This window comes from Melospiza melodia, chromosome 3 (assembly GCF_035770615.1).
Source record: "Melospiza melodia melodia isolate bMelMel2 chromosome 3, bMelMel2.pri, whole genome shotgun sequence".
Lineage (NCBI taxonomy): Eukaryota > Metazoa > Chordata > Aves > Passeriformes > Passerellidae > Melospiza > Melospiza melodia.
The window spans coordinates 57742592-57769454 of record NC_086196.1 but is presented as its reverse complement, the minus strand read 5'-3'; the positions used below and the strand labels follow the sequence as shown (position 1 = coordinate 57769454).

At 43.5% G+C, this 26863-nt stretch overlaps 1 protein-coding gene across 1 annotated transcript; it reads right to left on the bottom strand.

Annotated features, from left to right (window-relative positions):
* Positions 1–972: 972 nt before the first annotated feature.
* Positions 973–25942, bottom strand: SRD5A2 (steroid 5 alpha-reductase 2). The gene is made up of 5 exons (XM_063153482.1): positions 25653–25942; positions 5757–5920; positions 3904–4005; positions 2779–2929; positions 973–2253 (listed from the first exon to the last, which is right to left on the bottom strand). Exons 1-5 carry the CDS (start codon positions 25934–25936, stop codon positions 2187–2189), a joined length of 768 nt encoding a protein of 255 aa, XP_063009552.1. The 5' UTR covers positions 25937–25942; the 3' UTR covers positions 973–2186.
* Positions 25943–26863: the final 921 nt, after the last annotated feature.

Here is a 26863-nt window from a genome sequence, read left to right as displayed (position 1 = left end):
GGGATTGTTTATCCAACAGGTGGTTGTTTCATGTGAATTGTTTTGACTTAATGACCAATCACCATCCAGCTGTGTCAGGACTCTGGAAGCAGTCATGAGTTTTCATCATCATTCTTTGTAACCTTTTGTCTGTATCCTTTCTCTATTCTTTAGTATAGTTTTAGCATAGTATTCTTTTATATAATATGATATAATATAATATGATATAATATAATACGATATAATATAATATGATATGATATAATATAATATAATATAACATAATAGCCTTCTAAGAACCTGGAGTCAGATTCTCAATTCCTCCTTCTTCCTGGGGACTCCAAAAATACCACAGTGGGGAGTGGGTAGGAGGGACAGAGAAGTCTGCACAAGTCCTGTTCTGGTCAAAAGGGTGAGGCAGAGCATGGTCCCTGCTCTCCCCAGCTCAGAAATGGATGGAGGAGACAGCAGCCAGGAACACTGGCACTCATGGGCTGTTTGCTCTCTCACCACTTGTGAGGCTTTGGAGGGGAAAATTGCAAGGAGGGATCATCAAGGAGGATAAGCTGAGGGAAGGAGCTCTGGGGAGCATGGCTGCTGCTCATACTCAGCATCCACTCCCTGAGGAAGGGGTCAGATCTCCAACCTGGTATCCTCACTGCCTCCAGCCTTGCTTTAAATATGGTAATCAAAGGAAAACACTTTTGTGGTGCTAATGTAGAAATTCTCATCGCATGCAACAACAATTTTGCTGGCGTCTTAGTGTCTCCCTCTATTACCTTTGCCCACACATGGGTCTCCTCTGGGCTGTAGAGGGACTGCACAATGGGAGCCAGCCCCAGCTGGCTGCTCCGCTCTGGTAGTGAAGATTTATAACACGAGCAAAGAAGGGAGGGTTTGTCCAGAAGGAGGAAGCTGCTGTGAGCAGAACTTGGTAAGCAACATCACAGAAATTTGTTTCTGCAAACAGTAAATTATAGGCTAACACAGCTCTGTGTTTCACATAAATTTTATTGTGTTTTGGAGGAAATTGCATACAATCAATCAGGTCACTCCAACAGTAGGTAGTATGTTTCATGTGTGCAGTCTGGTATTTTTCTTGCCAGCTGTTCAGCATAATTCTTAGCAGGATTTTATGCTCTAAAGGGTAACCAAAACTATCAGCATCCAAGGGGACATCTCCTCCTGTTGGGGTTAATGACAGTTTTTGGAAAATTCCTAACTATCCTGAAATTAGGAAGAGGCATTCTGTCTGATTGTAAAAATTCAATAATATCCCTGCATCATTTCCTAATAAGATCTGAAAATATTCTCCATAGACAAAATGTACTGCCAGTGTCAGAGAACATTTTCTTCAACACAGAGCTTTTTATTTGTTGTGATTTTTGTCATACATCACCATTTCAAATCTTTTTATGAACAACAACCGAGTGGAAAAATTTTTATTCTGAAAAAAAGATCTGGATTTGCAAGAGAAAAGAAATGCTAATGGAGCTACAATTGCTATAACAAAGTACATTTAAAAAACAAACCCTGATGGCTGAAGATTAATCATCTGACAGTGAAGGAAGTAATGCTTAAGAAAGGAACACAGACATTGTGCTTGTGAGCGCCAGCTTCCATCTCTGTGTGCCTCACCTCTGTGCCATGGCACGCTGCTCCCAGCCTTGTGCCAGCACAAGCTCCCTCCTGTTACATTGTGTTTCTGGGGGTTTAGATGCCTTTTAGATGAAAATTAATGGGCTGAGTAATTTTTTGGGGCAAATGAGACCCCCCTGTCTTGTTTAAAGTATGGCAACACCCAGGGCACTGCCAGCAGAGCGAGGGCACGAGCGCTGCAGCGTGGGGGCAGCAGGGGCAGTTGCAGAAGTGCTGTAAATTGGATTCTCCAAAGTAATGGGCTTACTTTTCACTTTTCCACAACAATATTTAGCCAATGTATTTTCTCAGATGTCAATGCAGGTACATACTTGTTCCCACAGATAGAGCTGCACAGAGAAGCAAATATGTTTGTTGGGGAGTCCTTTTGCCCACAGCTATCTACAATTTCCCCTCAAATTAAAACAAGAACTTCCATTCCAAATTACCTTCTTGTCTGCTACAATCCTGGGATATCATCTATACAATTATAGTCAGACCTAGCCTTAAAACTAGGAATTGGAAAAAAATTCCTATAAAAACAAAACAAAGAGTCCATATTTCATTCATTAAAAAACAAAAGGAATCAAGGCTTTCCTTGATTTTGGATAGTCCGTAAATGTCTTGAGGTAGTACCTGAAAGAAAATAAGCAAGACAGTGAACCTGCATGCATGGAGGGAAACTGCACAGTTTCAACACAGATCAGCTGAGGAACTTAAAACTGATCTAAGCTGCCTTTCTTTGTTATCTCAGTGTGTAATTCTGCAAAAGAGCAGCTCCAAAACTATTTACACCTGGTTATTTAATTAACTGATAAGACTGTTAAGGTTCTAACAGGACTAAAGCAGAAATTTTAGGAATTCAGAACATATCTGTTCCAAAGGACTGCAGAGGTTGCAAGGAAAGGCTCCTATTTATGGGGCTCAGTAAAGAGAGGCTTTAGGAGGGTGGAAGCAGTGATGCAGCTCAGGTCACAATAAATGACTGTCAGGCCAGGGGCACCAGCTGCCTGCCTGCCTTACACAAATAAGCCAATACACCTCCTGTACGTGGCTTCAGATTTCAGTTTTATTCCAAATCCTGGCTCTGGTCCTCCCTGGCATTTTGCAAACTGCATTCCAAGGGGAAGTAGCAGCATATGGCAAGGAACAGTTTGGTACCTGTGATGGTGATAAGCACGTGGACCAATGCAGCAGAGAGTGAAAAAGGCAAAGGCGAAAGCTGGTAGGGACCAGGTTGCAATGGCAAAACCAAACCATTCCACAATTTCTCCAAAGTAGTTGGCTCCAGAAACGTAGGTGAACAGTCCTCCTGCAGCAACAGACAAAATATTTAATTTTTACAGTCATCTCCTGCACATGGAAGGTTCTTTCACATAAAGTCAGCAGCAGAATATGTGCCCTTTCTTATTCAGCCCATAGCAGCAACCTAAATGCACTTCCCTGAAGCCAGTGGAGTTGTGCCAAAGGGGGATCTTGTTTGAAGTTCATGTGTAAATACAAGAATCAGCAGGGATTCTGACTCAGATGTTTCCAGCACTTTCACAACCATTTATTTTCATTTGGAAAATAACTTAAGAAAGACCATTATTAGATTTAAAGTATAAGAATTAGTATTAGTCAATCCTTTTCATGTCCTAAAAATATTTTGCAACTTCACTGCCTGTGGGGAATGCAAAAGCTGGATCTCAGTTTTATGCAACATTTACAAGAGACCGGTAAATATTGGAGGTGAGAAACTCTGGGAGAGACATATCACCATCCATAACAAGGCAGCAGAAGGAGTCAATACCAAGCCCAAGAAATTCTTGGATTCCTATCCACATTGCTCTACAGAGCTAGACATTTCCTGGAAAGGCAATTCAGCAATTGCATCCTTGGTGTTGTTATTTTCCCCTAAAGTTTACACTTTGAATCCACCTTTTGCATGGTAAGCAATCAACTACTACTTCTTTCTGGGCATGTAGAAGACTATTTCCTTCTTTGCAGCTGCCTTTTGCAAAGTTAAAATCCTCTTCCTGTGTCCACTTCAATCTTCTCAGAATTACCAGCCAATTTCCTAAATCTCTCCACTAAGTCTGTGTTTTCCAGATACTCTTGCTGCTTTCCTTGGACTGCCTGCAGCCAGCTCACACCAGTACCTGCAGCCTGGGGGAGACCTGAACCAAATACCTGTGCAAGACCAGCTTCTCTGCCATTACTGTCACTCTCCTGTGAATTCAGCCAGAAAACATTGTTTATTCTGCTGCCCTACTTCCTGCAGGGAAGGGGGGGATGAGAATGTACCTTGAGGAATCTTGTACGTGACTTCCCCGGGTTTCCTCAGCTGGCGCAGCAGGAGATCACTGTGAATGTTGATTCCCATTCCCAGCAGAAATAAGAGGAGGCCTAAGAAACCAACAAGAAATGGATTACAAAGACAGCTCTGTCCAGATATCCCTGCTCAAGGATGTGTGATGTTTGTCTTTGCAGCAGACAGATAGGGGTCGTAATGTGAGGTGGGTGGATTCTTTTTCAAGTCAAAAGGTGCATTGCTGCCAAGAAGGTCACTGAACAGGAGAAGCACAGGTGACTGGTGACACCAGAGCACTTTCCGCTGAACTTCCAGGTGACCGTAGTCCCCATTTATTGAATACTGATGGGGGGACACAAAGTACCCATGGCCACCACAGCTGATGACAGCCAGGCACAGCTGTGCACAAAGTAAGCACTGAGCTGGAGACAAGACCCTCCTTTTACTGCTGAGGAAAGGGGAGCACAGAGATACAGAGTTATGCAGCGCATCACTGGAGCTGGGAAAGGAACCTACATCTCAGCACCTCCCAGTCCACTGGCAGTGAGGCTGCCTGGACAGGGCTTTGGGCATGGATGGAAAGGAGGTACTTGCTGAGGGATGCTGACATTATCTGGCCAGAGTGATCCATTGACCAGATTCCATTTAACTGAAAAACCAGAGGCATTTGATTGAGAAAGTCTGCAGATTATCTGCCCTTCGTTTTGTGACATGTTGGACACTGAGAAAACCATCTCTGACAATGATGGGAAAGCAAGAAAAGAAGTAGTGTGTGCACTACAATGTATAGATAAAAGACTAAATGCTGATAAAACCTCAACACTTCCAGTAGCAACAGAAAATTGGTAAGAGCTGTGGAGGAAGAATATACTGTTTGTTTTTTCCTTAATATTTCAAGTACTGCTAATGCTGATTTTCTTTTTTCTTTTTCTTTTTATTTAACATTAAATATATATATACTATTTATCATGAAAATGAAGTTATATGGTGTTTTCTTTGTTGGATATGTGAGGTCTTACAAAACAATTTCCAGAATTTTTAGTATGTGATGCTGTCTAAAAGGACCAGACTTGCATCCATGGTCTGAAACAGGGCATAGAAAGTACCTTGGTTAGTTATTGTATCCGAAATGTTTCCTCAGACATCCATGTTAATCCTCATTTCTATGTTTACATTTAAAACCACTCTCTGCGCAGTACCAAATCTGTAATGCCATCTAACTGCTCTTGTTCAGTTATTCTCTGGGGGATTTTACAGGGTGAAATTCAGCTAGGCTATTAAGTTACAGAATAGAAAGGAATCGTAATAGCATACAAGCAGACTGTGCGTGATCTCTAATCTTCCCCTGTGCCTTACATGAGAAAAAAGAGCTCTTTGTCCCCAAAGCCTCATTCATGCTGGGGTTTTGCCCTGCTTTTCTCTCTCACTCAGACTAGCTGCATGGAGTGCAAAGCTGCCTGGCAGGGAAGAGAAAGCCCCAGCTTGTGCTCGCACACAGCCACTGCTGGGTGCACGCTTCTGGCTGAGCAAGGGCACAGCCCCCTGCACCTGGGGCCTGAGATTGCATCTCCGTGGCCCACAGCAGCAGGAGGCTCTGGAGTGCTGTCAGTAAAACAAGGCTCATGATTTGAGGCCAACACACAACATGATATACCTTCAAAGGTGGCTGCCTAACAGGAAAAAAAAGTTACTGCACATTTGTTTTATCTGGGCCAGCAAGCAGGTCTTATGCTGATTTCCATCACTACAGGTTTGACTCACATGTTCACTGAAGATTAGGACATAATTCAAAATGCTTACAAATTGCTTGGAGATTAGATCTTGGGAGTCCTGCAGCTGTAATTACCTGATGTAAATCGGATGTCGGTGCACCAATCGTTTGGGTATTCAGCGCAGTAAATCAGGTAGTACCCCTGGAGGAAGCCATTATAGATACAGAATAACATGCCAAAGAAAAGCAATTGCAGTGGGAAAGGTCTGCCTCTAGTGAAGAAAGGGTAAATAAATGTCCTAAGGTAGATAAGAAAAAAAAGTCAGCACATTGCTCACGATAACATTGTATTTGCAATTTCTCTGCTGTAGGGAAAAAAACTTGAACAAAGCACAAAGTAGAAAATAGGTCAATAAAGACAAAAAATTTGAAAAGAACTGCAACAATATAAGATCAGCAATTTATTTAGAACATGAAATCCTACAGATACACATCTTTTTCTGGTCCTGCAGGACTGCACCCAAGGTGGGAAGTTAGAAAGCTCATCCAGATTCACTGGTGCTTTCAGAATGTCTCTGTATCTTTCTCTATGCTTGTTGGTGAAAATGAGGAATTCGTGCCCACAAACTGCATTTTCATTTCCAGACTTGATTTAATGCTCCAGTGGGCCAAGGGAAGATTGGTTGCTGCGGAGGGACACAGGGACATGATGTTCAGACATCACTGATGTTTGTGAAGGGCAGCACCCACTGCAATACTGATTCTCCAAACAACGATTACTATGCCACGAGCATCGAGCAGCATCGGGAGGAGCTTTGTTATGGAGAAGATATTCCTGATCCCTGAGGGCTTTAACTCATGGTGGCAGATGGGCTTGAAGGCAGTGTTGAGACCCTCTGGCTCTCTCACCCCTGCAGTATACAGCCCAAGATGTAATCTCCTGTCCCAGCCTCTCCCACTTCACTCAGAAAGAGACCCCCATGCACCTCTAACACACAACAGCTCTGTCCTGCTCTGCTTGGACGCTTCAGTGTAGGGGCAGAGCACTGTTTTTCCCTGCCTGGGGAGCTGCTTTACCTCCAGTCCCTGCCTCCCCTCCATCCTTTCAAACTTTTGTTTAAAATAAGAAGAGCTACATCCATAAGTTTAATATGCTTAACACCAAGATTTCCATGCAGCTACAGCACCTAGGGCTTTCTTAGACAACAGCTGTGCTCACAGTAGCATTAACATCTGTGTCAGCAAATAATTGGTGCTTGTATAGTTTTAATCTATATGTATGTTTTCTTCAGGTGGGAGTACCCCCCTTGACACTTCAGGCAATCCATATCATCTCTGTGAGAGTGAAACAAAGAAGTTATATTAATTTTTAGTAAGTGTTTTCTTACCTGGCCACTTAAGTTCTGTGAGTGGAAAAATCTACACTCTAAATTTCTTTCTTTTGCCCTCTTGGGCTTTGGATGGTGCTCATCATACCAGTATATAAGCATTGCTGATAAGTAATTCACATCTCATGTTGCAAGTGTCAACTAAAGCAAGCTGAGGCATAAAATCTCACAATATTATAAATCTAGATTAAATCATTCCATGTCTGGAAGTGAGTAAGCAGAGTACAAGCAGCAGCATGTTAATTCACTGCTTTCCAAAGCAAGGCAAGACAGATTTCCAGCAATTAAGGCAGCTGTGATGCAGAAGTGCTAAATACTTTTAAAGAAAGAGAAACGTAAGAGGTATGGAAAATGTTCTTCAGATAGTGATATCACATTTGTCATATTTATTACAGAATGGGAAGGAATGCTCTTTGGAGTAATGTTACCAATAATTACTGATCATGCCCTTTGGGAATGTGATGCTTGAGTTATGAGTAAGCAAAGCCAGCTTTAGCATTCTGATCTGCTGCTGAAGTCATATTGACAAGACAAATTTGACCTGAACAGTTATGAGAAAAAGTGTGAAAATTTCACGGAGAGGGAATGATGCAAACCACACAAAATTATTTAGGAGGTGAATTTACACAGTAGATTCAAGCAGGACTGGCAGTGCTTTATCCTTTGCCAAAACCAGTCAGGTTTAAGAGTCTCTGAGTTTTTACAGCTGAATGCAAACAGAAGGTTCTCAGGTCCCAGAAAAACTGATTGTTTCTGTGCTGCTTCCTGGTGCCGCTATTGCTGTAGAGGTTATAGGCCCTTGAAAGGTGATTTATCCTGCAGTAACAGGAGGCCACAAACCTCTGTGCCATGGAGTGCACACAGGACAGAAAGAATCTGCATGCCAAGTAAAAGTACAATGGCAGGGGAGCCAGGAGGCACCAGCTTTGTTTAGTTGTTGAGGTAGTAAAATCCTGGCATCACTGTAATCCTGCCTTGTAGCAGTTTGGACAATCCAAGTCAGGATTTCATCCAAGAATCTTTGTTGTGGAACAAATTCTCCAAGGAAATCTCTGTGGGTCTGTTAAACCAGAGGCCAGATTCAATTCTCTGTATGGGATTGTACTACATGGCTAGTTGAGGGTGCACAAACTATTCCTGATGAGATTTGAAAAAGCAACAGAGATAAAGCAGGGACATTTAATAGTTTTAAATATTCCATGGAAGAGTCTGCAGCTCTGCTGGAACTATTTTGCAGTGTGAAAATCAAAGGGGGCCTGAAGACCACCATTTTAGAATAACAGAACAAATCTGGCCTTTTGGTTTTAGTCCAATGACAAATTTGACCTTTTACTTTCGGTGCAGTATTGATGACTAATTCATTACTCCTTTATTATCTTTACCAGCCAAAGGCACTGCATCTGACTAAACCATTGCCAGCAGCTTCTTTTTAAATGAATGAATAATGCATTATTCATTTTCTTCCCCATCACTTATTTTCAAAAAAAACCCAAGTTTTGAAGAGAAAATCATTTGACATTGCATCAAATTTCATCTTAGATGTATTAGTCCAGCTTCTTGAAAATTCTGGAGACTCTCACCTAAACCCAGGGAAAGTATAGGTTTGCTGTTCTTTCCACAGAAGGTGGAAATCTTTTCACAAATGTTACCATAATCCACTAAGAGTAGATTGTCAGTCCTCCAACAGATTGTCAGTCACAGATGTTTATGCTCCTGCTGTATCTTCTCCTCTCCAGGCCCTAGTTGCAGTGTTTCAGACAGTAACAGCTCATTTATACATCTGGAAGCTCGAGGTGTTTCACACCTGGGGCAGCTGGGCTAAGGGTGCCCAGAATGGAGGACACTTGGTTCCCTCCAGGCCTGTGGGCCACCAGCCTCCTGCTGAGCCTGCCCATCCATGCCTCTGCCACCAGGCCTCCTTCTGGGTCTAACCAGGACAAACAAAGGGCTAGGAAGCAGGAGGATGGCAAGGTGGGCAGGGCTGATGTGGTGCCTTTTTCCTTGAAAGCAGGTGCTGGCCATAACCCAGTCTTGTCCCTACTCATCCTGGGGCACTGTCTGATTGCCTTGGCCCATCCCCTGTGACCCTGGCCAGCTTCCAGGAGAGACTTATGGACTTCTCCTGTACAGGAATGCTCTGAGTCCTTGTAGGGACATTTTGGTTCTCCTTGGACCGTGGGTGCCAGGGCCTGCCCTGACTGCCTGGTGAGGATGAACCAAGGTGCCAAAAACGGTGCCTGAGAACCACTGCCCGTGGCCTGGGCTCCATGTACCCTGGCTCCTTGCTTGTCCCACCCAGAGGTACAAAGTGTGAGGAGGGCTGGTGGCTCAGGTCAGGGTGAGCAGCCAGGCCCTCCCATGAGGGTGGTGCCATCAGGGTGCTCCCAGCTCATGTGTGCACTGAGCTGAGCCTGGAAAACACAGACCGGCGGGGTTGTGCAGCTGCTGCACGGCTCGTGCAGGAGGTGAGTTAATGTTGGGTCCTGCTCCATCGAGGGCCCGTGTTGCAGCCCCTTTTCTCACTCCCTGAAAACTCCTTGCTGAGGTCTGCAGTTCTCACCACTCTACTGATACCTTCTCAAGCAAAGACCTCTCTAAGTAGAGGACAGCTCTCTAAACTCTACTGCACCTCCTTCCTTATGGGGCTGTTTTCATTTTCTTATTTGTACAAATACCTGTATCTCAGGTGATAAGAAAAACCTTGTGATTTGTGTTACACTAACTACAGACCAGTCAGACATGAAAGCATTGGCCTGCCATCAAACCATGGAATTACTTTCAATCTTTCTTGTGCACAGGTTGACAAGAATGGTGTCCAGACCTGGGGAGATTACACACACCAGTTCTCTTTGCACCAACAATTGATACCATAGGTTGTCATTGGAATCACATTACTAGGGAGCTGCTGGCACCCTTGGCATACCTGACCACTTGGACAAAGGATCAAGTTGTTCACAAACAGGATGGACTTCTGTTTGGGGTGGCTGTGGTGCCTTACACAAAGCTTCTAATTATTCTGGAGAGTTATGGATGCCAAATTAGATGTCCCAAAGACATCTGCTGCTGATTATTCTGCACATACTTTCTGAGCCCCATTCTGTAGTTTATTTGTAGGTTAAATGCACTCTGAGGTAATTTTAAACTTTTACTGGTTTTGAGTTTTGTTACAATAATTCTCATTGGATATTTATAGGAGAAAACTGTCAAGTCCACACCAGGACACAATCTGGCACCTAATTTTCCTGTGGCCAATTAAAAATTTTCAATTATCCCAGACTGGCTTAAAACAAATGTGATGGGTAAATTTTCAGTTCCAAGCAGTAGGCTAATTTGCTATCAGTTTGAAGGGAAAGTAAAAGAAAATACTCAAAAATACTTCCAAAAGTGAAATAAGGCATTTTAACCCTCCTTCATCATGCTATCTACAGGTAGCTGTAATCAGTTCCTGGACTGTGGCCAGTTTGTAAGCTCATCTTAACACAGCTTAAATAATTGAATAGAGTCAGCAAGGGGAGCAAGAGAACAATCTTTTTTATTTTAATCATGCAGATTTATCTATCTAATTATGACAAAAACTAAGTTGGAATGAATTCTCTTTTCAAAGTCAGGAATGTTTTTCCACATACAAAATACCCTACTCCATGTTCCTCCAAAGATCTTTGGACAAATTTTTATGGCTCTAATTAAAGTAATAAGAAAGATAGATATATGATTTAAAATCTTTTGATTCAGCTGTATAAAACAATACTAAACCTGCCATATCTGGTTAATTTCTGAGGAGTCTATCTAAAAAAATTGGGTCAATCTACTGTCCTTGGGATGTTTGTGGTTAACTTCCAAGATAAATCCAACCTGAAGCCTGTTATTGTAGGGACAGTCTTTCTTTGTGGTCTCTTAGTGTCAGGTTCAGGGCTGATGAAGACTTGTGGCAGGAGCAGACTCATCTTTCTTGGTCAAGAGGTAGAGGCACACATTTGATCAAGATATGGGAGGAAGACTGAGGAAATCTTGAGACACATGGCATCTTAACTGGGTTTCAAGGAGTTCTTGAGAAGCAAGGCAGTGGGAAAAAGAAAGTGTGGGCAGCACTGATTTAATGCAAAGACATCAGAAATGCAGTAGGATCAGTGGGAAAATGCAGAGACTTGTGACTGCCATACTGAACCATGGGGACTGCTGAACTTCTACTGAAGATTAATAAGAATAAACTTATTTCAGATGAGAAATAACACACAATACTGGAAAATAATTTATTGGGGAGAGCTGAATAGCTGTGACCAACAGTTGTCCTGATACTGAAGGGAAGTTAGTTTGAATGCAATGAGATTTCTATTAAATGTAATATAGAAAAAACACTGAAGTAAAGAGCTGGATAGGACTGAGAGAGGGAGGATTATCAGAAATGACAGACAAAGGCAGATTCTTCAACAGAGAGAACACAAAGATTTGGAATTAATAGTAATTCTTATATTTCAGGGGATAAATTATATTCCAGTGAAGAGAGGCAGAAGGTAGCAGCTGCTGAGGACAACTGCCCACCATTTACTGCATTTTGTTTTGAATTATCTGGCTCTGGCTTCTGCCAAGACAGAGTGCTGACTGTGAAGGGCCTCTGCTCTAATCCAGCGTGATACCTTCAGGGTTTCATAATGTCTCATGACTCATCTAACATTTTTTACAAACTGAACATCTCAAAGATGATAAACTCCTTAGAATAGATTAGCAGTTGCTTAACACCAGCATTTATGAGTAAAGCTCCAGCGTGGTTCTTGCTGTGCCAGGAAGGCTGACACCATGGATGACAGCCCTTGCAGAACAGTCAAAGGAATCAGCAACTGCACTTGACTTGTGGCCACAGAGCTAAAAACAGATTTCAGGTTGAAACCTTGGAGACAGGTCAGAAAACCACAGTTCCTTACAACTGCCTATGAATGAAGGGGGATATAGGAAAAAAATCTTTTCAAAAGCATGTGTATCTCATGGGAAAGGCTAAAAAATGGTGCTTCTGTATCACTATCAATCATTGAAGGAAAAAAAAAACATGATGCATTTAACCTTGGATAAATTTAAGGAATCTGAGCTATGTAATACTCAGTTCCATCATTATAAATGCCTGAACTAGTCATTGTGACCAGCTAGAACTAGTCAGTAATGCCTCATTGATTGATATAAATTGCTAGCATGCTGTGCATTTAGCAAAGTAAGAAGGATAAATACAGTTTATAGATAAAGCTTAGTCCTCTTCACATTGCATACAGGTATTATTAGATGTGCTATATTTAATAAAATGTAAGTGGTTGCAAAACAAATTTGGAAAAAGGAAAGGAATAAGACCTTAAAATGGGTATAAAATGGGTATTTGGTTTTAATTAGTAGAAAATAATTGTGTAGGCTTGGCTCCAAGGCAAAAATTTTTCCCCTTCCAAATTCACTGCAACAGTGACCAGGTTTCAAAAGTGTTTTGCAATTTTGTTTATAAATTACTTCATTAGTCCTCTTGGTTTTCTTCTATTATTTTTGAAAATGTCACTAGAAAATCTGGTATCTCCCAGTGACTTCCAGCATCCAGACAGAACCAACAAAGGAGAATTCTTCCGGTAAAAAGGCATTAAAAATTGAAAAGCATCATACTGGTTTTGCAGATACAGGACCAAAACACTGTACTTTAATTATTATACATTTTCTAAAGGGACACCAAGAACAGAACTGCTGGGTTTGGTGCACTATCAAGCTGCCTCAGCAAGTCACAATCCATCAGCAAATTACACTCAGTACACATTTATATCAGCATATTTGTTTCTTAAATGTTTCTATTTTGGTATAAACCAAATAGGTTTGAAATATTCTTAATTTAAAATATTATTTTATTTTCACTTGCTATCACCCAGTCACTTTTTCTTTTTTATTTGTATTGCGGAAAGGAGATCAGAATGAGAGCCGAACTATACAAAGGGAAGAATTGATGGACTGCCCTTAAGCAAAGACAACTGAAACAAGAGCCAGATGAACCAGATATAATATCTTTCTCACCATCCCTTGTCAAATTTGGCATATCCATCAAAAAGATGGAGATTTTTTTAAAAAGTACTTTTCTCTTTCATGGCCAGAGAAGGTGAAATGGAGCTAATAGAGCAGAGGGAATATGTTCCCTGTACAGATCCCTGCTGAAATTAGTACCATCCTCTGCAAACTCACAGTTTGTCCTCAGACACTACACAGCCAAGTCAGGGGAGTGCAGAATGTGCAGCCTGATCAGCCTCTTGTCTGAGCAGCAATACCTGTCACAGCCTCTTTGACTCACAGTCCTGTGGGTCTGTAACAGCAGGGCACAGGACTCATTTCCATATGCAACCCTATTTTCATGAGGTAGGTTTGTTGAGTGAAGGAATTGACATAAATTGGATGTATCACAAGAGAGGGATGGTAGGAGCAGACAATGTCCTATGTCTTGACCTTAGATTTTTTACTGTCTCACATGTCAACCTTTTAAGTCACTTGGTTTGGAGGATGTTAAGTGGCTGCAAAACTGAAAAATTATATCAAGGAATAGTTCACAATTGTTTACCATCAAACTAAAAGATCTTTTGAGGGAGGTTCTGCAAAAGACTCTTCTGCTTCTACTCAGGAGTTTTTTCATTAATATCACGCCTCTGGGGCAAAAAATATTTGCAATGTTTGTGGCTGATGTGGCTTTGAGAGATGCTGAGCACACCAAGAATGAAGACCAGAGTTTAGAATAGTCTTGAAAAACTTGTTTGATAGTTTTAAAACAGTTGATTTAATTCAATAAAGACAATGGCAAAATACTACACTTAATTAAGACCAAATGTAAAAGACAGGCCGAAAAAAGGGCTGGATAGGAGAGGGAATGGTGGTAGGTGGCAAACTGAGCATGAGCCAATGATGTCAGGCTTTTGTGAAAAAGGCAAATGTTAAAATGTGTTGTTGGAGACACCTGAGGTAATCTTTCCCCTTTGCATGGTGCTAGTAGGAGCTTAAATGATGCTCTGTCCAGCTCTCTATAAAAGACAAAGTGGAAACAACTCAAAGATAAACAGCTGTGGTCTAGGAAGTGTGATGTGAGGAAAGACTGAAGGACTCAGGGGTCTTTAAAATAACTAAGAGAAAACCAGTGGAAGACATCATAACAAACTGCAACTGTATAAAAATCTCCTGCAAAGAAGAAAGGAGTCAAGCATTCTCCTGTCTACTGGGAACACTGTAAGAAGCAACAGGCCTGATCAGATGTATAGAAAATGCAGCTTAGATATTAGGGAAAAACAGTGAGGCATTGGAACATACTGGGAGTCTCAATAAGCAGCAATTGTTAAGGACAGACTAGATAAATGTCCATCAGGAAAGAGAAGAAAATTTGAGGACTGTATGTGGCCAGGAACTGCCTGGGAATGGGAACATGGTGCTATTTTAGTCAGAGAGAGGCTCTGATGGACTCAGCACCAGGCCAGCTATCACAGTGGAAACCCTAATTAAACTTGGTCCAGATTTGTGCTTTCATGTAGATTAGGGGACAGGACGACTCATTTGGGGATTAAAGTTCAACTTGACTAGATGGATTGTGCTGATGACAAATGTGCAGATCTCACAGTGCTTCATGATTACCTCTACTATTTGATAGTATCTAAAGGGCAACAGCACTTAGAGGTCATGAGAATATTTGTTGTTTTATCTAAGCAATAGTGTGCCAAAGCCTTAGCCAGCCAAAGGTATCTCCCTCTTTTCTTCTTCAGAAATAATCACTTGGTATTTATGAAAACAGATCACTTTGTTCCTATTGCTAAACTGTGGGAGTCTGCCAAAAGTGTGAAAGACATGCCAGAGTAACTTAATCAGACACTATGCTGTGCACTTCAAAAAATTCCCTGCTCCACTGGAGCAGAGTTTTAAGAGTTCACAGAGGTTGAGATCATGAGCAGAACAGGAGGATGTGTCTACATAAAAACTGGCACAAAATCCAAGGATGCACAGATCTGTGCTCTTACAACTGCACTTATCAGATCAAGTGTCATTATTTTCCATAAATTGCTCCTGTGGGCTTGAGAAATGGCCAAAGGAAGTCAGACAATTGGTAATCTATCCTTATTCAACATTAAATCTTGGTCAGATTATACTCAGCCAGCATACTGACTCTCTATGATCTCATGGCACTCAAGGCAGTACATCCACATAGAGAGGAACACACAGTGTCTGCATCGTCTCTTGATACCTGGGCATTGCCCTCTCACATCATGACCTTTTCCTTCCCATTTCTTCTCACTCCTGCCCCACTACTGCCCTAGCTGTTGTTAACAACTCTCCTAGCTGTTGTTAACAACTCCTGTGCTCTTTCAGCTGACATTTCTGTCTCTTCCCACCTTGCAGCCCTGTAAACCTCACAGTGGATTTATTTCTCTGCATTCAAGACATGTTGTATTTTTCCTAATCCATGTTGCCAGAACTTCAGCTGGGAGACTACTTCTTCTCTGTTGATTATCCTAGCAGCCAGAAAAGCCTTGCTCTGTCCCTACAGTGCCAGCCTAGAGCATACTTGGCTGGATTGCAGGCTTGCATTTTAGCCTCAGCTGAACCAGAGGAACAGACTCTAAAAATGTTAGCTGACGACCTTTCTGTTTGAGCAGATACAAACGCACTTCTCAGACAGCTCCGCCAAGTTTAAATTGCTTTCCCTAAGAAGAGTCAGAGACGTGTCTCACTTTAGTAACCTTAATCTGGGCCAAGTTTTAAAATGTGAATGCTTTAATGATTCTTTTTTTTTTAAGGTTCTAGAGAGAAGCAAGCAGGCAAAAAAAACCCCTCAACACCATAATGTAAGTACTTTTCTTCCATTCTGTCATTTCTCAACATTTCTTCCTCTCCTGTTCTCAGGAGCAGCAGAAGTTTAATAGAGGTCCATGCATTGTCCTACCCCAGATGTGTGACAGGAGTCACTGGGAGGTTTGCTCAGGACCACACTGTCTGGAAGTATTTGCATGTGCATCTCCAGCAGGACACCATGCTAATGTGACTATACTTCTTTGGATAGCCCAGCTAACTTACTCAGAGCTCTCTGTAGCCTTCCAGCCCAGCCTGAATGCTGGCATGACTACCCAGATGAAGGAGCCTTGGCTTTGCAGGAAAGTCACCCAGCCCATCTTTACCAGGACGTCAAAGAGCTGCAGGTCATCACCTGCCTCAGGACCTGCTTCAGCAAAGTCCTGCCTGGGAACTGATCTGTTCCTTGGCGTCTCCCCTAAGCAAACCCTCTTCCTCTAGCAGACAGCACATCTCTTTGAAGACAGCCTTGACAAGGTGACATTTTCCAGAGCCGTTTCTGGGAGGCAGTCTCCCAGCATGGCAGGTGTTGGATTAAGTTGGTGAACTCTAGCTAGCCTTGTTGTAAGGAAAATGGTATCTCATACCTGGCTAAAGCTGACTGTGGGTGTTGCTGCTCCATGTTTATAATGGGTAGTAAGGAAGGAGGAGGTCAAACCCGGCGTCCTTCAAACAGGACCTTTTTTCATTGCTGTTGAAGGTCATATTTGGATACCCCTTCTCAGGAATGGTGAAACTTCCTGCCCATCCTTAGGTATCAATACAGTAGTAACTGGTGCTTCAAAAGTTCACAGCTAGGTAGAATTTAGCTGGTTCTTAAAACAAATTTGGACTTGTTAAAAAATTTACTGTTTTTTCTTCTTATGAATTGCCTTTTCCCATTTCCCTACATGGAACATTTTAACTAATATTTTAATTGTTTTTTTTGTTTTGTTTTGTTTTACAACAAAATAATCCCATTGCTATTGTTGTAACAAAGAGATGTTGCAAACATAATTAGAATGTCAGCTGAGTGCTCAGCAAAGAGTAATGCAACTCTTACATTTAAATGGGTGTAGATGTACATGAATTTAATTATTTGACCAAATTCTGTAAAGATCACCCTACTGATCAATTCACCTGCCCCATTTAAACCAATTTCTGGACAGAGAAGGACACATTGAGGTGTATAAATTAAGAATTGTCTCTTAATTCAAGTTTGAAAGTATTTCTTTATCATAACCCTTCTTGACCAAAATTAATTTTAAGAATATAACTTACACCAAGGAAATATGCAATGTCTGGGATGGACACTGATTTATAATCATACTACTAGGAGGGTATTTCACAATTTTATTTTTCTTAACGGAGCTTCATAAAACTGGCAAACTACCTAATTATACAGGCTCTTGAGTACACAAAGGGACTATTAAAGTGTGTCCTTTTGTCAAACAATATTTATTGGCTGAGTATGAAAGTCCTGTTTCCTCCTTAATGGCTGCCTCTATTATGATAAGAAATCAAAAAAGTCATATTTGTGGATCTTGAAGGAGCAAGATCCATCACAAATTTCCCACTGGGCATATGGAGTGGACCTTAACACTTTTCTCCTGGTTTTTATTTCCTGCTTAAAAGAGTAGTCCAAAAAAGGGAATACTACAGACATCTCATGATTAAAACAAATAATTTTCTTCTTTGGTAAAAACATTACTATTTTCAACTAAAAACATTTACAGAAACTCCTGTATATAATTTTTTTTTCTTTTCTTAGTATAACCCTTTATAACTCTGCTTTTCTGACATCAACACCAAGAATGTGGCGATGCAAATCCAGATCTTTCCCAGATCCTTGCCAGTCTTACCAAAGCCCAGTGGGGTTTGGAGCTTAGAATGTTGTCGTCCTAAAGGATTTAAGCTCACAGATAGCAAGTGCTTCAAGTTCCTGGGCGGGCTCAGACCTCACACAGGGGAGATCAGAGCAACCTTCTTGTGCCTTGGTGATGTCCTGGTGGCTGACTCTGCCCTGGAACTGCAGTTTGGACAGTTCACTGCAGAGCAGCTGGACTGACACCCACCAAGTCATTTTGTCATTAACAGCAACAGTGAGGTCCCAGAGCAGGCATGAATACTCCTTTTGTGTATTTAAAGCTGCCTGGTAATAACAAAACAGCACAGGTGAATTAGCATCAGATATAAAGATACTCCTGAGAGGCATGATGTCTTGAAAGAAAGTGAAAAAAGATAAAAGTCTTAAGTTATCTCTGCAGAAAATCTTCCAGACCAAGAGACAAAAGGAAAAATCACATGGGTACAATTTGGCCTGGTCAAAAATGAGAGGTTTCTGTAATGCTAGCCCACTTCCCATTGGAAAAGGAGTGTATAGATAGGATTATTTGTGCTAATTGTTAGGAAGGCAATCAGATAGTATTCTATTTTGAGAGCAGAATTAGGAAGCAGTTCATAATGCTAGACAAGACTGCAAGGAAGCAAACTCCACACTAGCACTGGGTACACGAGCATTTTACAATTCTGAGGCAAAGCATATGAAGAGATGCTTTTCTTGGTTGTCAATACATGAATCTGAGGAACCTGGATAAAAATAGCAATGAATCTACTATTTTCACAGAAGAGAAGAAATGATATATTAGCATTACTGTAATGCTCCTGGGGAGCAAGGAATACATAGAAGAGGCACAGCACATGGCCAGCCTCTGTTAGGGATATTGCTGACAGTTCTAGAATTATTGCCAAGGCCAAACAGCAGGAGAGAGGATGCAAATGTGCTACTGTGTGGCTGGTGAAAGCCAAAAGGAATCTGGTCAGGATCTATTCCAAAGCATCAAGGGGAAGGAAAAGAGAACAGGATTTGTTACTGGTCAAATACCTGCAGATTTTGTATTGGGAGATTAATTATAGAGGTTATAAGAGGCCAACAAGAGAAATGTCTGTAGTTATTGACTGTTAATTATGGTAACTTTCCAAGATCAAAGGATAAAACAACTATTTCTGTGGGGGGAAAAATTAATCTCTGGATTGGATCTATTGGACCTAGTGGTTATTTTCTGGTGTGGTTATATTCACTACTAGCAAGGAGAGTACCACTTAAATATATAAATATCCTTCAAGCTTAATCTAATTTCTGTTTATGCACTTCATGTTTCAGAAAACATAACTAAAACTCTGTATGAACTAATACAGAATACCTCTAAAAATTATAAGCAAGTTAACTTATAAAAAATTTACTCATTTGGAGCCTCCATCCTTCAGCATTTCTCTGCAGTCTTGAGCTGCTTTTCTTGCTGATCACAAGTAGGTATTCCTACTTGAAAAAAAGGCCAGTCCAGGTAAACACAGCACCTGCCTGACCAGCCAGGCAGCACAGGCAGGCACTGCATTCTGCAGAGCAGGGGAGAGCAAGAGCCCTTTTCTTTCTCTCCCCAGCTTAGTTCCAGAGAGAGGGAAGCTGGCCAAAAGAAGTGTTAAAAACTTATATGAGGATGCAGTTTTCAAACGCTTCTCATTCTCTTGCCACAAATTTCTGCATTCCCTGATCTCTTTAGAAATATGTCAATTTGTAGAAAACCAGCTACAGGTGCACCAAATGGGTCACCTCCAATCAGAGGAGTCTGGGGATCCAGCTGCACCTCAAAGAGCAGCCTTACTTAATGTCTCTCAGATTCACTTCAGAAATGAAAACAGCAGTTTGGTTTGTTCATATATTAACTGAATAAAATAGAAAACAAAGATTTGACTTGATTTAAAACAAAGTTGCAAGAGAGAAAAATAAATAAGTAAATGTAATAGGTGGTCTTTGAAAGGGAAATGCCTCTTTAAATTGCTTGTGCCCCAGCTATTAAGGGCAGCACAGAAGGGGTACATGCAGCACCCTGTCTTTTACACCTCTGTCTTCAGGATTATCTTCACAAGTCAGTGGGACAGGGCCTTCCCTGCTGCTATTGTGCACAATGGCATCACCTCTGCTCCCTCACCACTCTGTCTTCCTCACTGGCAAGAGAAATGCAGCATGAAGATTTATATGGGATTGGATTGCAAAGGTTTCCTCTCATTGCCACATGTTATGTTTCCCACCTTTGGTTTTTAAAGCTGGACTGCAAAATGGAAAGGCAGCAAATGGGTTTCTCCTCACTACCTGAGGCCTTCTGCTGCATTCCCAGCACAGCCCCTCCAGCACGAAAGGCTGTATTACAAACTACATTTCAAAGTAAAATACTTTGTAAGTCATTCAGCACAAGAAGTGTTCCTGCACGTACATCTTATACCACCAATCATTTTCAGCTTACGACCAGCTTTCCACAGAGATTGCATATACAGATGGCAGACTTGGCAGTCATTTCTTTTCTCACTTTCTTCCTTTTCTCTGCCTTCCTACCCCACCACTTTTGGAGGCCCCTGCAACCACAGAACCTACCCTGTGAAAGTGAAAGTGCTATGAGCTTACTGAAAACAGACGTGGAAACTCAGATTTTGATTTTTTTCAGATTCCGAATTATTCCAGTTTTAAGAATGTTATCTTTAGCACCAGAGAGCATTTGAATTCGATGAAATTCATGCCATGCTGTGCTGATAAAGTGCTTGTTGAGACACAAAGAGCTGGCTAGCTAAGGAGAGCAGCCAAAGAGGCTGGGGCTGGGATCCTTCCCCTCCTTCTCCTCCCCTCAGCAGCAGCAGCAGCAGCAGCAGCAGCAGGCTGCCTTCAGCCCTTCCCGAAAGGCACAAAGAGAGAGGCTGCTGCCTAGCGGCGGCAGACAAAGGCAGAAAGCTGCTCTGCTGCTCTGCTGTCACGGTTCACCACGGGCCACTGGACAAGGCGGGAAGGAGGGGAGGTCTCCTGGCCCCATCTCCTCCCTCTGGAATCCTCCCAGGCAGAAAGTCTCTGCTCTGGCAGCACTAGAGGAGGGCTCCCTGGCCAGCAGTCACCTCCCTGCTGGTGACCATCTCCTTTCTCTGCCAGATCCGGCTCACAGGACTCCTGCAGGCAAGCAGAGATGTCCACTAAATGAGGAACCATCAATGTCCTTGACAATGAGGCACCATCAGTGTTAACCCAGTTTCCAGAACAGTATTAGGGTGGTCCCTTCAACACTCCAGCATACTCCTCAAGGGCCTGACAATAAATACAAAATCACCACTGTTTAGCTGGCCCATGGCACAAATTCTAGACAGCAGTGAATATGAAGATAGGCAGGACAGCACTTCTAAGCAGTGTGCCCATATAAAAAAGTTATTTAAAAATGAAGGAAATACAGTGATATAAATGAAAACCACTCCTAAGGAGTGATAGATTGTAACCTTGGTTACAATCCAGGTCACATCAGCTCCAGAATGTTCTAAGTAGCCTGGAAACATAGGATGTCCCTCTATGACTCCAAACAGAGAAGTGCTCTCCTAATCTGTAAACATCGGAGTAGGATGGCGGAACAGGAAAGTAATGTTCTCTCTAGGCATGCTACTACAGCTCTGGCACTGCATCATTCATCACACACTGATGTCTTCATTTTGAAATGGATATAGAAAAAAAAAGGAGAGGGGAAAAAAGCCACAGAAATTATCTGAGGACTGAGAGGGGGGGAAAACCTCTTGCATTGAGGGTCTGCTGTCGTTCAGTGATATTATAAATCTAGTTTTCAATACCTCAGTTCAAATAAAAAAAATTATTGTGGCTATTTGACAACATGTCCGAAAGCAGGACAAGTTAATTATGGTGGCTTAAGGCTGTTCCTAAATTTATGAAAAGGTAATTTTATCCTGACCAACTTCATGCTGGATGAAGTATCATGTGTCTGCACTACTCTAACTCTGTGTCAGATCAGGTAATGTCTGTTCCCCTATATCTGGCTTGCATCCACCACAAACCCATCAATTCAGCATAAATATGACATCATGTGTGGTAATTAATGCCCCAGAAACACGATCATGTGCTCCTATATTATCTGCATCAAACTGATGCTGACAGAGGGCTTGACAGCTCTGTAACAAGCAAATTAAAACATGATCCAGTACCATGTAAGTGATATCATGGTAAGAGAATACTGAAGGACACTAGGGAGTGCTTTAAATTAGCACAGGGTGGATAGAAGGAGCAAGGCCCACTGGCACAAAAATCAAGACTATTCAAATTTAAGCAAGACATTTTAAACATGTTTAAGTAAGGGTAAAAGAATTTAGAAGATTAACACTACCAAAGAAAACACTGAATTTTTTTAAAAAATTAAAACACATTAAAAATTATGGATTTTTCATTTTCAGGGGTCTTCAGGTCAAGATTGAAGTTACTCTGAAATATGTGCTTCAGTCTAAAAGGAGCTACTGGGGCAACACAGCTGGCTAGAACACAAAGAAAGGCAGAATTGCTAAGCACAGCAGTCTTTTGGAAGTCTGTGTTTCTCCGTTATGGACTGTAATGTCCTTCTGAGCATACCTCTGATGAAAACTTCCCTTTCTCATGTATGTTTGCTAAAGTAGATGAGACAAGATTAGGAATTATAAAAGCTCCCCTGTGGAGAGAAAGAAGTCACTAAATTATGCAAGAATATACAAAGAAAATGTGTCATACAAACACAGAGGAATGCTTAAGTATAGATACCAGATGATCAGTAGTAAAAGTAGGAGTGGATTAACAAAATACCTTTATGATTAAGAGTGAAACACCTTTATTCATTTCAACATTTTAAAGTCAGAAAATGAAGTAGGCTACACCCATTAGGTAAATGCAATTTTATTATTGATTGATATAACACTTATTATGCTTGCAATCAAGTTTAATCATGGAAGTATTTAAAACTGTTGTTAGATTCTTCCAAGTAAAGATCATAAAATGGAAACAAAACAAAACCCTAAAAGTCAAACTATATCCTGACTGTTATGTCAAATTACTGAACCTCTTCTCAAACACTGTATGGCAATGGAACTTTCTAATGCAGTGTCACCAGTATATGGTGACTTGGTATATGATTTGTTCAGCATCATTTTATAGGTAAACAGCCATAATATGCAAGTGCACATAATATCTAAGTGCCCTTCTTTTCACCCCTTTTTCAGCTGTGCAATAAGACAGCTTTCCCACCAGCACTGTCACCAGGACGTGGTGGCTCTCAGCACGGAACAGGAAAGCCTAAATTCCCATGAGGTGCTCCCTAGAAAATCCAGGAGCTGCAGGTGGGCTTAGGCTGGAGCTGATTCTGGATGGCAAAACCTGTGAATGCCCAGTGGTCAGGGATGTCTGCTCCGTTGTTGTCATCTTCCTCCAAGGACTGAGTAAATCCCATTCTTTTAATTAAAGGCTGAATCCAGATTACAGTTATTGTGTCACTTACTGATTGCTAAGAATTTGACCCAATCTTTAGAGGGTCCAAGGACTAAAAAAGTCTAGGAAGCTAAAAAGTTTGGAAAAGAAGAAAGCTGCAGAAATTCTGCTTAACTGTAAGATATGCTACAGGCTAAAAAAATTCTCTGTAACAATAAATTATCCTATCTGCCAGAAATTGTAGATAACAATTATCTGTGCTGATAGTTAAAACCTTCATGTTATCAAGAAGGCTCTAATCATAAACACAACCATGTGGCCATTCTACCAAGAATCCCTCAAAGAACCTGCCTGTCCTATAGTATTGTCAGGCGAAACCCAGAAAAACTTCTATTTTGTGATTTTGCTGCTCTTTTACATAACAGCAGAGTATTAATATTTAATGCAACATTTCAAATATTAATTGATTCAACAGAATGTCAGAATGGCTTGTGTGAGAAGGGGCTGCAGCCTGTGAGATTGATATTGGAGTAACACGCTGTATTAACAGGAAAAGTTTTATACAGACTTGGTTGAAGTGAGGAAGTGAAGAAGGATATTCCAGAGAGAGATGAGAAGATCCCCGAGCTGTGTGGGAAAGAAAATGTATGAAAACACAGAGCTTTTGCCTCAGTCCAGCAGTAAATTTGGAAAAGAAGCCACAGAGCCAATAGATGTGTGCGCACTGGTAGGGTTACCCTTATTTCATTAGTCCAGTGGTGTTCATTGATAGTTGTGTTTCTCAAACAATCAGAAATTCTTGATAGCAGAATGCATTTAACTATATTCTGTATAACTACATATAATCAATAAATCCAGCTTTCTGGAAGCCAAATATGTTATGGATGTGTCCTCGAGCTGACTCCTGCAGTAAAGACAATGGGAGTGATAACAAATACATGCCTAAAATAGTGTTAGCAACATAAGCCATTCTCTGTTTGAAATATCTCCAGAACAGCCTTGAGTTTCTATCCCTAAACTATCTGTAGAGATACTGCAACTGGATTTTCAATATATTGATTTTGGTTGAGGAGCAAATAATTATTTCTGATCAAATATTACAATAATGTTTTCTATTTCTATGAAGCAAACTAAAACCAACAGATATGGGAATGGTGGTGGAAAATGTCAAATCAAGTCAAGGTTTTGCCTCAGAAGTTACATTGCTCTTTACTACATAATGGCATAACATTTTCACGTGCACTTGCCACTTGTGAATAAAAGCCATTTTATTCCATAAACCAAATTCAGTTTTCTCACGACAGAGTTCCACAGAAAATGGAAGTGGAGAGGATGGATTCTGATGATATTCTCTGCAGAACTGGGTGGCGATTGTAGAGCTATGTCTCTTCAAAGTTATCACCAACACTGCATAAAAACTCTACTATTTATTTAAGCTCCTGATTAGCAAATACAGAATTAATTAGAGCTACAGCATTTGTTGACTCTGACAAGACCAGGTTTCTAAAAAGAAAAGATACGAAAAGAAAAAAAACCCAATGCAAGTTGATACTTCGGTAGTGGAGCTGGAGTGACAAATTGAGCATAAAGAACCAAGTTTGGTGCCGTGGCACCACACGCCCACAGCGCCTGTGCTCCCCTCGCAGCACCGGGCAGAGCCGTGCGCTCCCGGTGTTCCATGGGCAGAGAGAGCCGTGCGCTCCCGGTGCTCCACGGGCACAGCCGTGCGCTCCCAGCCGTGCGCTCCCGGTGCTCCACGGGCAGAGCCGTGCGCTCCCACTCCCGGTGCTCGGGTGGAGCCGTGCGCTCCCGGTGCCCGGGGAGAACCGTGCGCTCCCGGTGTGCGGGCAGAGAGAGCCGTGCGCTCCCGGTGCTCCGTGGGCAGAGCCGTGCGCTCCCGGTGCTCCATGGGCGGAGAGAGCCGTGCGCTCCCGGCGCTCCATGGGAACAGCCGTGCGCTCCCCGTGCTCCATGGGCAGAGAGAGCCGTGCGCTCCCGGCGCTCCATGGGAACTGCCGTGCGCTCCCGGCGCTCCATGGGCACAGCCGTACGCTCCCGGTGTTCCGTGGCTTTGCTCTCGGCCACCCTCACGCGTATTCCCACGGCTGCGTTCGGCAGCCGCCGCTGCTCCCGGCGCCGCACCCGCGGGGCTTCTCCTGCCCGCAACAAGCGCTTCCTATGTACCTTTACATAATGTCTGGATGAGTTTTATCCTAACCTTTCCTTCAACTTAGCGAAACCTTCTTTTATTTCTTTTTTCTTTTTTTCTTCCTTTTTTTTTTTTTTCCTCCCCCTAAGAGAACAATTCAAAGCATCCATCCTCTCCCCTGTTTCAAGCACCCGAGCACCACCGGCTGCTCCTTCCCCCGGGGCAGAGATGCCCACCCGGCCGGTCCCCACTCTCGGAGCGGAGCCCGGGGCGCGGATGGCCAGCCGGACTCGGGCGGGAGCGATGCTGCAGGCAGGACCTGCCCCGGCCGCGCCGCCCGCCCGGCTCCGGCTGCTCCCGCAGCTTCCCTCGGCTGGGTTTCCCGAGGCGCGGCGGCCGGGAGCCGTGCCCGGCGGCGGTACCTGTAGAAGTAGTGCCAGCAGAAGAGGCAGCAGAGGAGGCGGCAGCCGAGCGGCTCGAGGCGGGGCGGGCTGCGCAGCGCCAGCAGCAGCGCGGGCACCAGGAAGGAGGGCAGCTCCTGCAGGAACCAGGCGCAGCGCGCCGGCAGCCGGCCCCGCGGCCGGCACAGCCGCTCCTCGTGCTTCCCGTAGCGGGACGGCACCCGCAGGTGCAGCGAGAGCTGCAGCAGCGCCAGGGCGCCCAGCAGCGAGCTCAGCGCCAGCACCAGCCCGGGGAAGCACTGCATGCTCGGGGGCGGGCGGGGGCAAGCAGCCCTCGGCCAGCGCCAGCCCCGGCCTTATTAGAGCCGCGGCCGTCACCCCGCCCCGCCGCGCTGCCTCCCAGCGCCCGGGCTCGTCACAGGGCGCAGCCCCCCGGGCCGGAGCGGGCGAGGCGCCCCGACCCTCCCGGAGGGGAGCTGACCCTCTCTGTCCCTCCCCCCCATACCTAGAGAGGAGCTGTCCCTCTCCATCCCCGCCACCCATCCCGCCCGGCGGGTAGCAGTCCCCCGTCCCTCCCTCTGTCTCTCGCCCCTTCCCTCTCGTCCCCCGCAGTGCCGGGATCCGCGCCCGCCCTTCCCGCCGCCGGTGCCGGGAGCGAGGGCGGCGGGCGAAGGGAGGGAGGGAGGGAGAGAGGGAGGCAGGGCCGGGGGCGGCAGGGCCCGCAGGTGAGCGGGGGTGACTCCCGCAGGAGGCGATCGCTGCAATCGCTGCCGGCGAGGCGGGAGCGAGCGGCGGAGTTCCCTCGCTGTGCCCCGGTGTGTCACCGCGCCCCGCGGCTGCCCGGCCATCTGCGCAGCCAGGCCGAGCCCCGCCTGGTGCCAGGCAGCGCCGCTCCGCTGAGCGCAGGTGGAGAGCAGAGGCAGACGGATGCCAAAGGTCGGATGGAGATGAGCAAATGTTGATGCTCGCGGTAGGACTAGGAAAACACAGTCCAAGACCCATGAGTCTGGCGAGTCCAGGTCGTGTTCGGCATAACCCAAGCATGCTGAAACTTTTTAAGTGCCCCAAGTTTTAATGAATGGTCCTAACGTAGGTGCTAGATTTTGGGTGTGCTCAGGAACCCTTCAGTCTGAAAAACTACAAAGAAGTAGTTTTGGCAAGTTTGCCTAAAACTATAGTCCTTTTCTTTGCCTGTTTCCTCTGGGATCTCTATTTGATAAGGATTAGCAGGA

Coding starts and splice junctions, on each gene's coding strand:
- SRD5A2 (XM_063153482.1), bottom strand. CDS start 25,936: ATGCAGTGCTTCCCCGGGCTGGTGCTGGCGCTGAGCTCGCTGCTGGGC. Junction 4,006..5,756: donor CGACATCCGATTTACATCAG/GTAATTACAGCT, acceptor TTGGTTTCTTAG/GCCTCCTCTTATTTCTGCTG. Junction 2,930..3,903: donor CACGTACAAGATTCCTCAAG/GTACATTCTCAT, acceptor CTGTTGCTGCAG/GAGGACTGTTCACCTACGTT.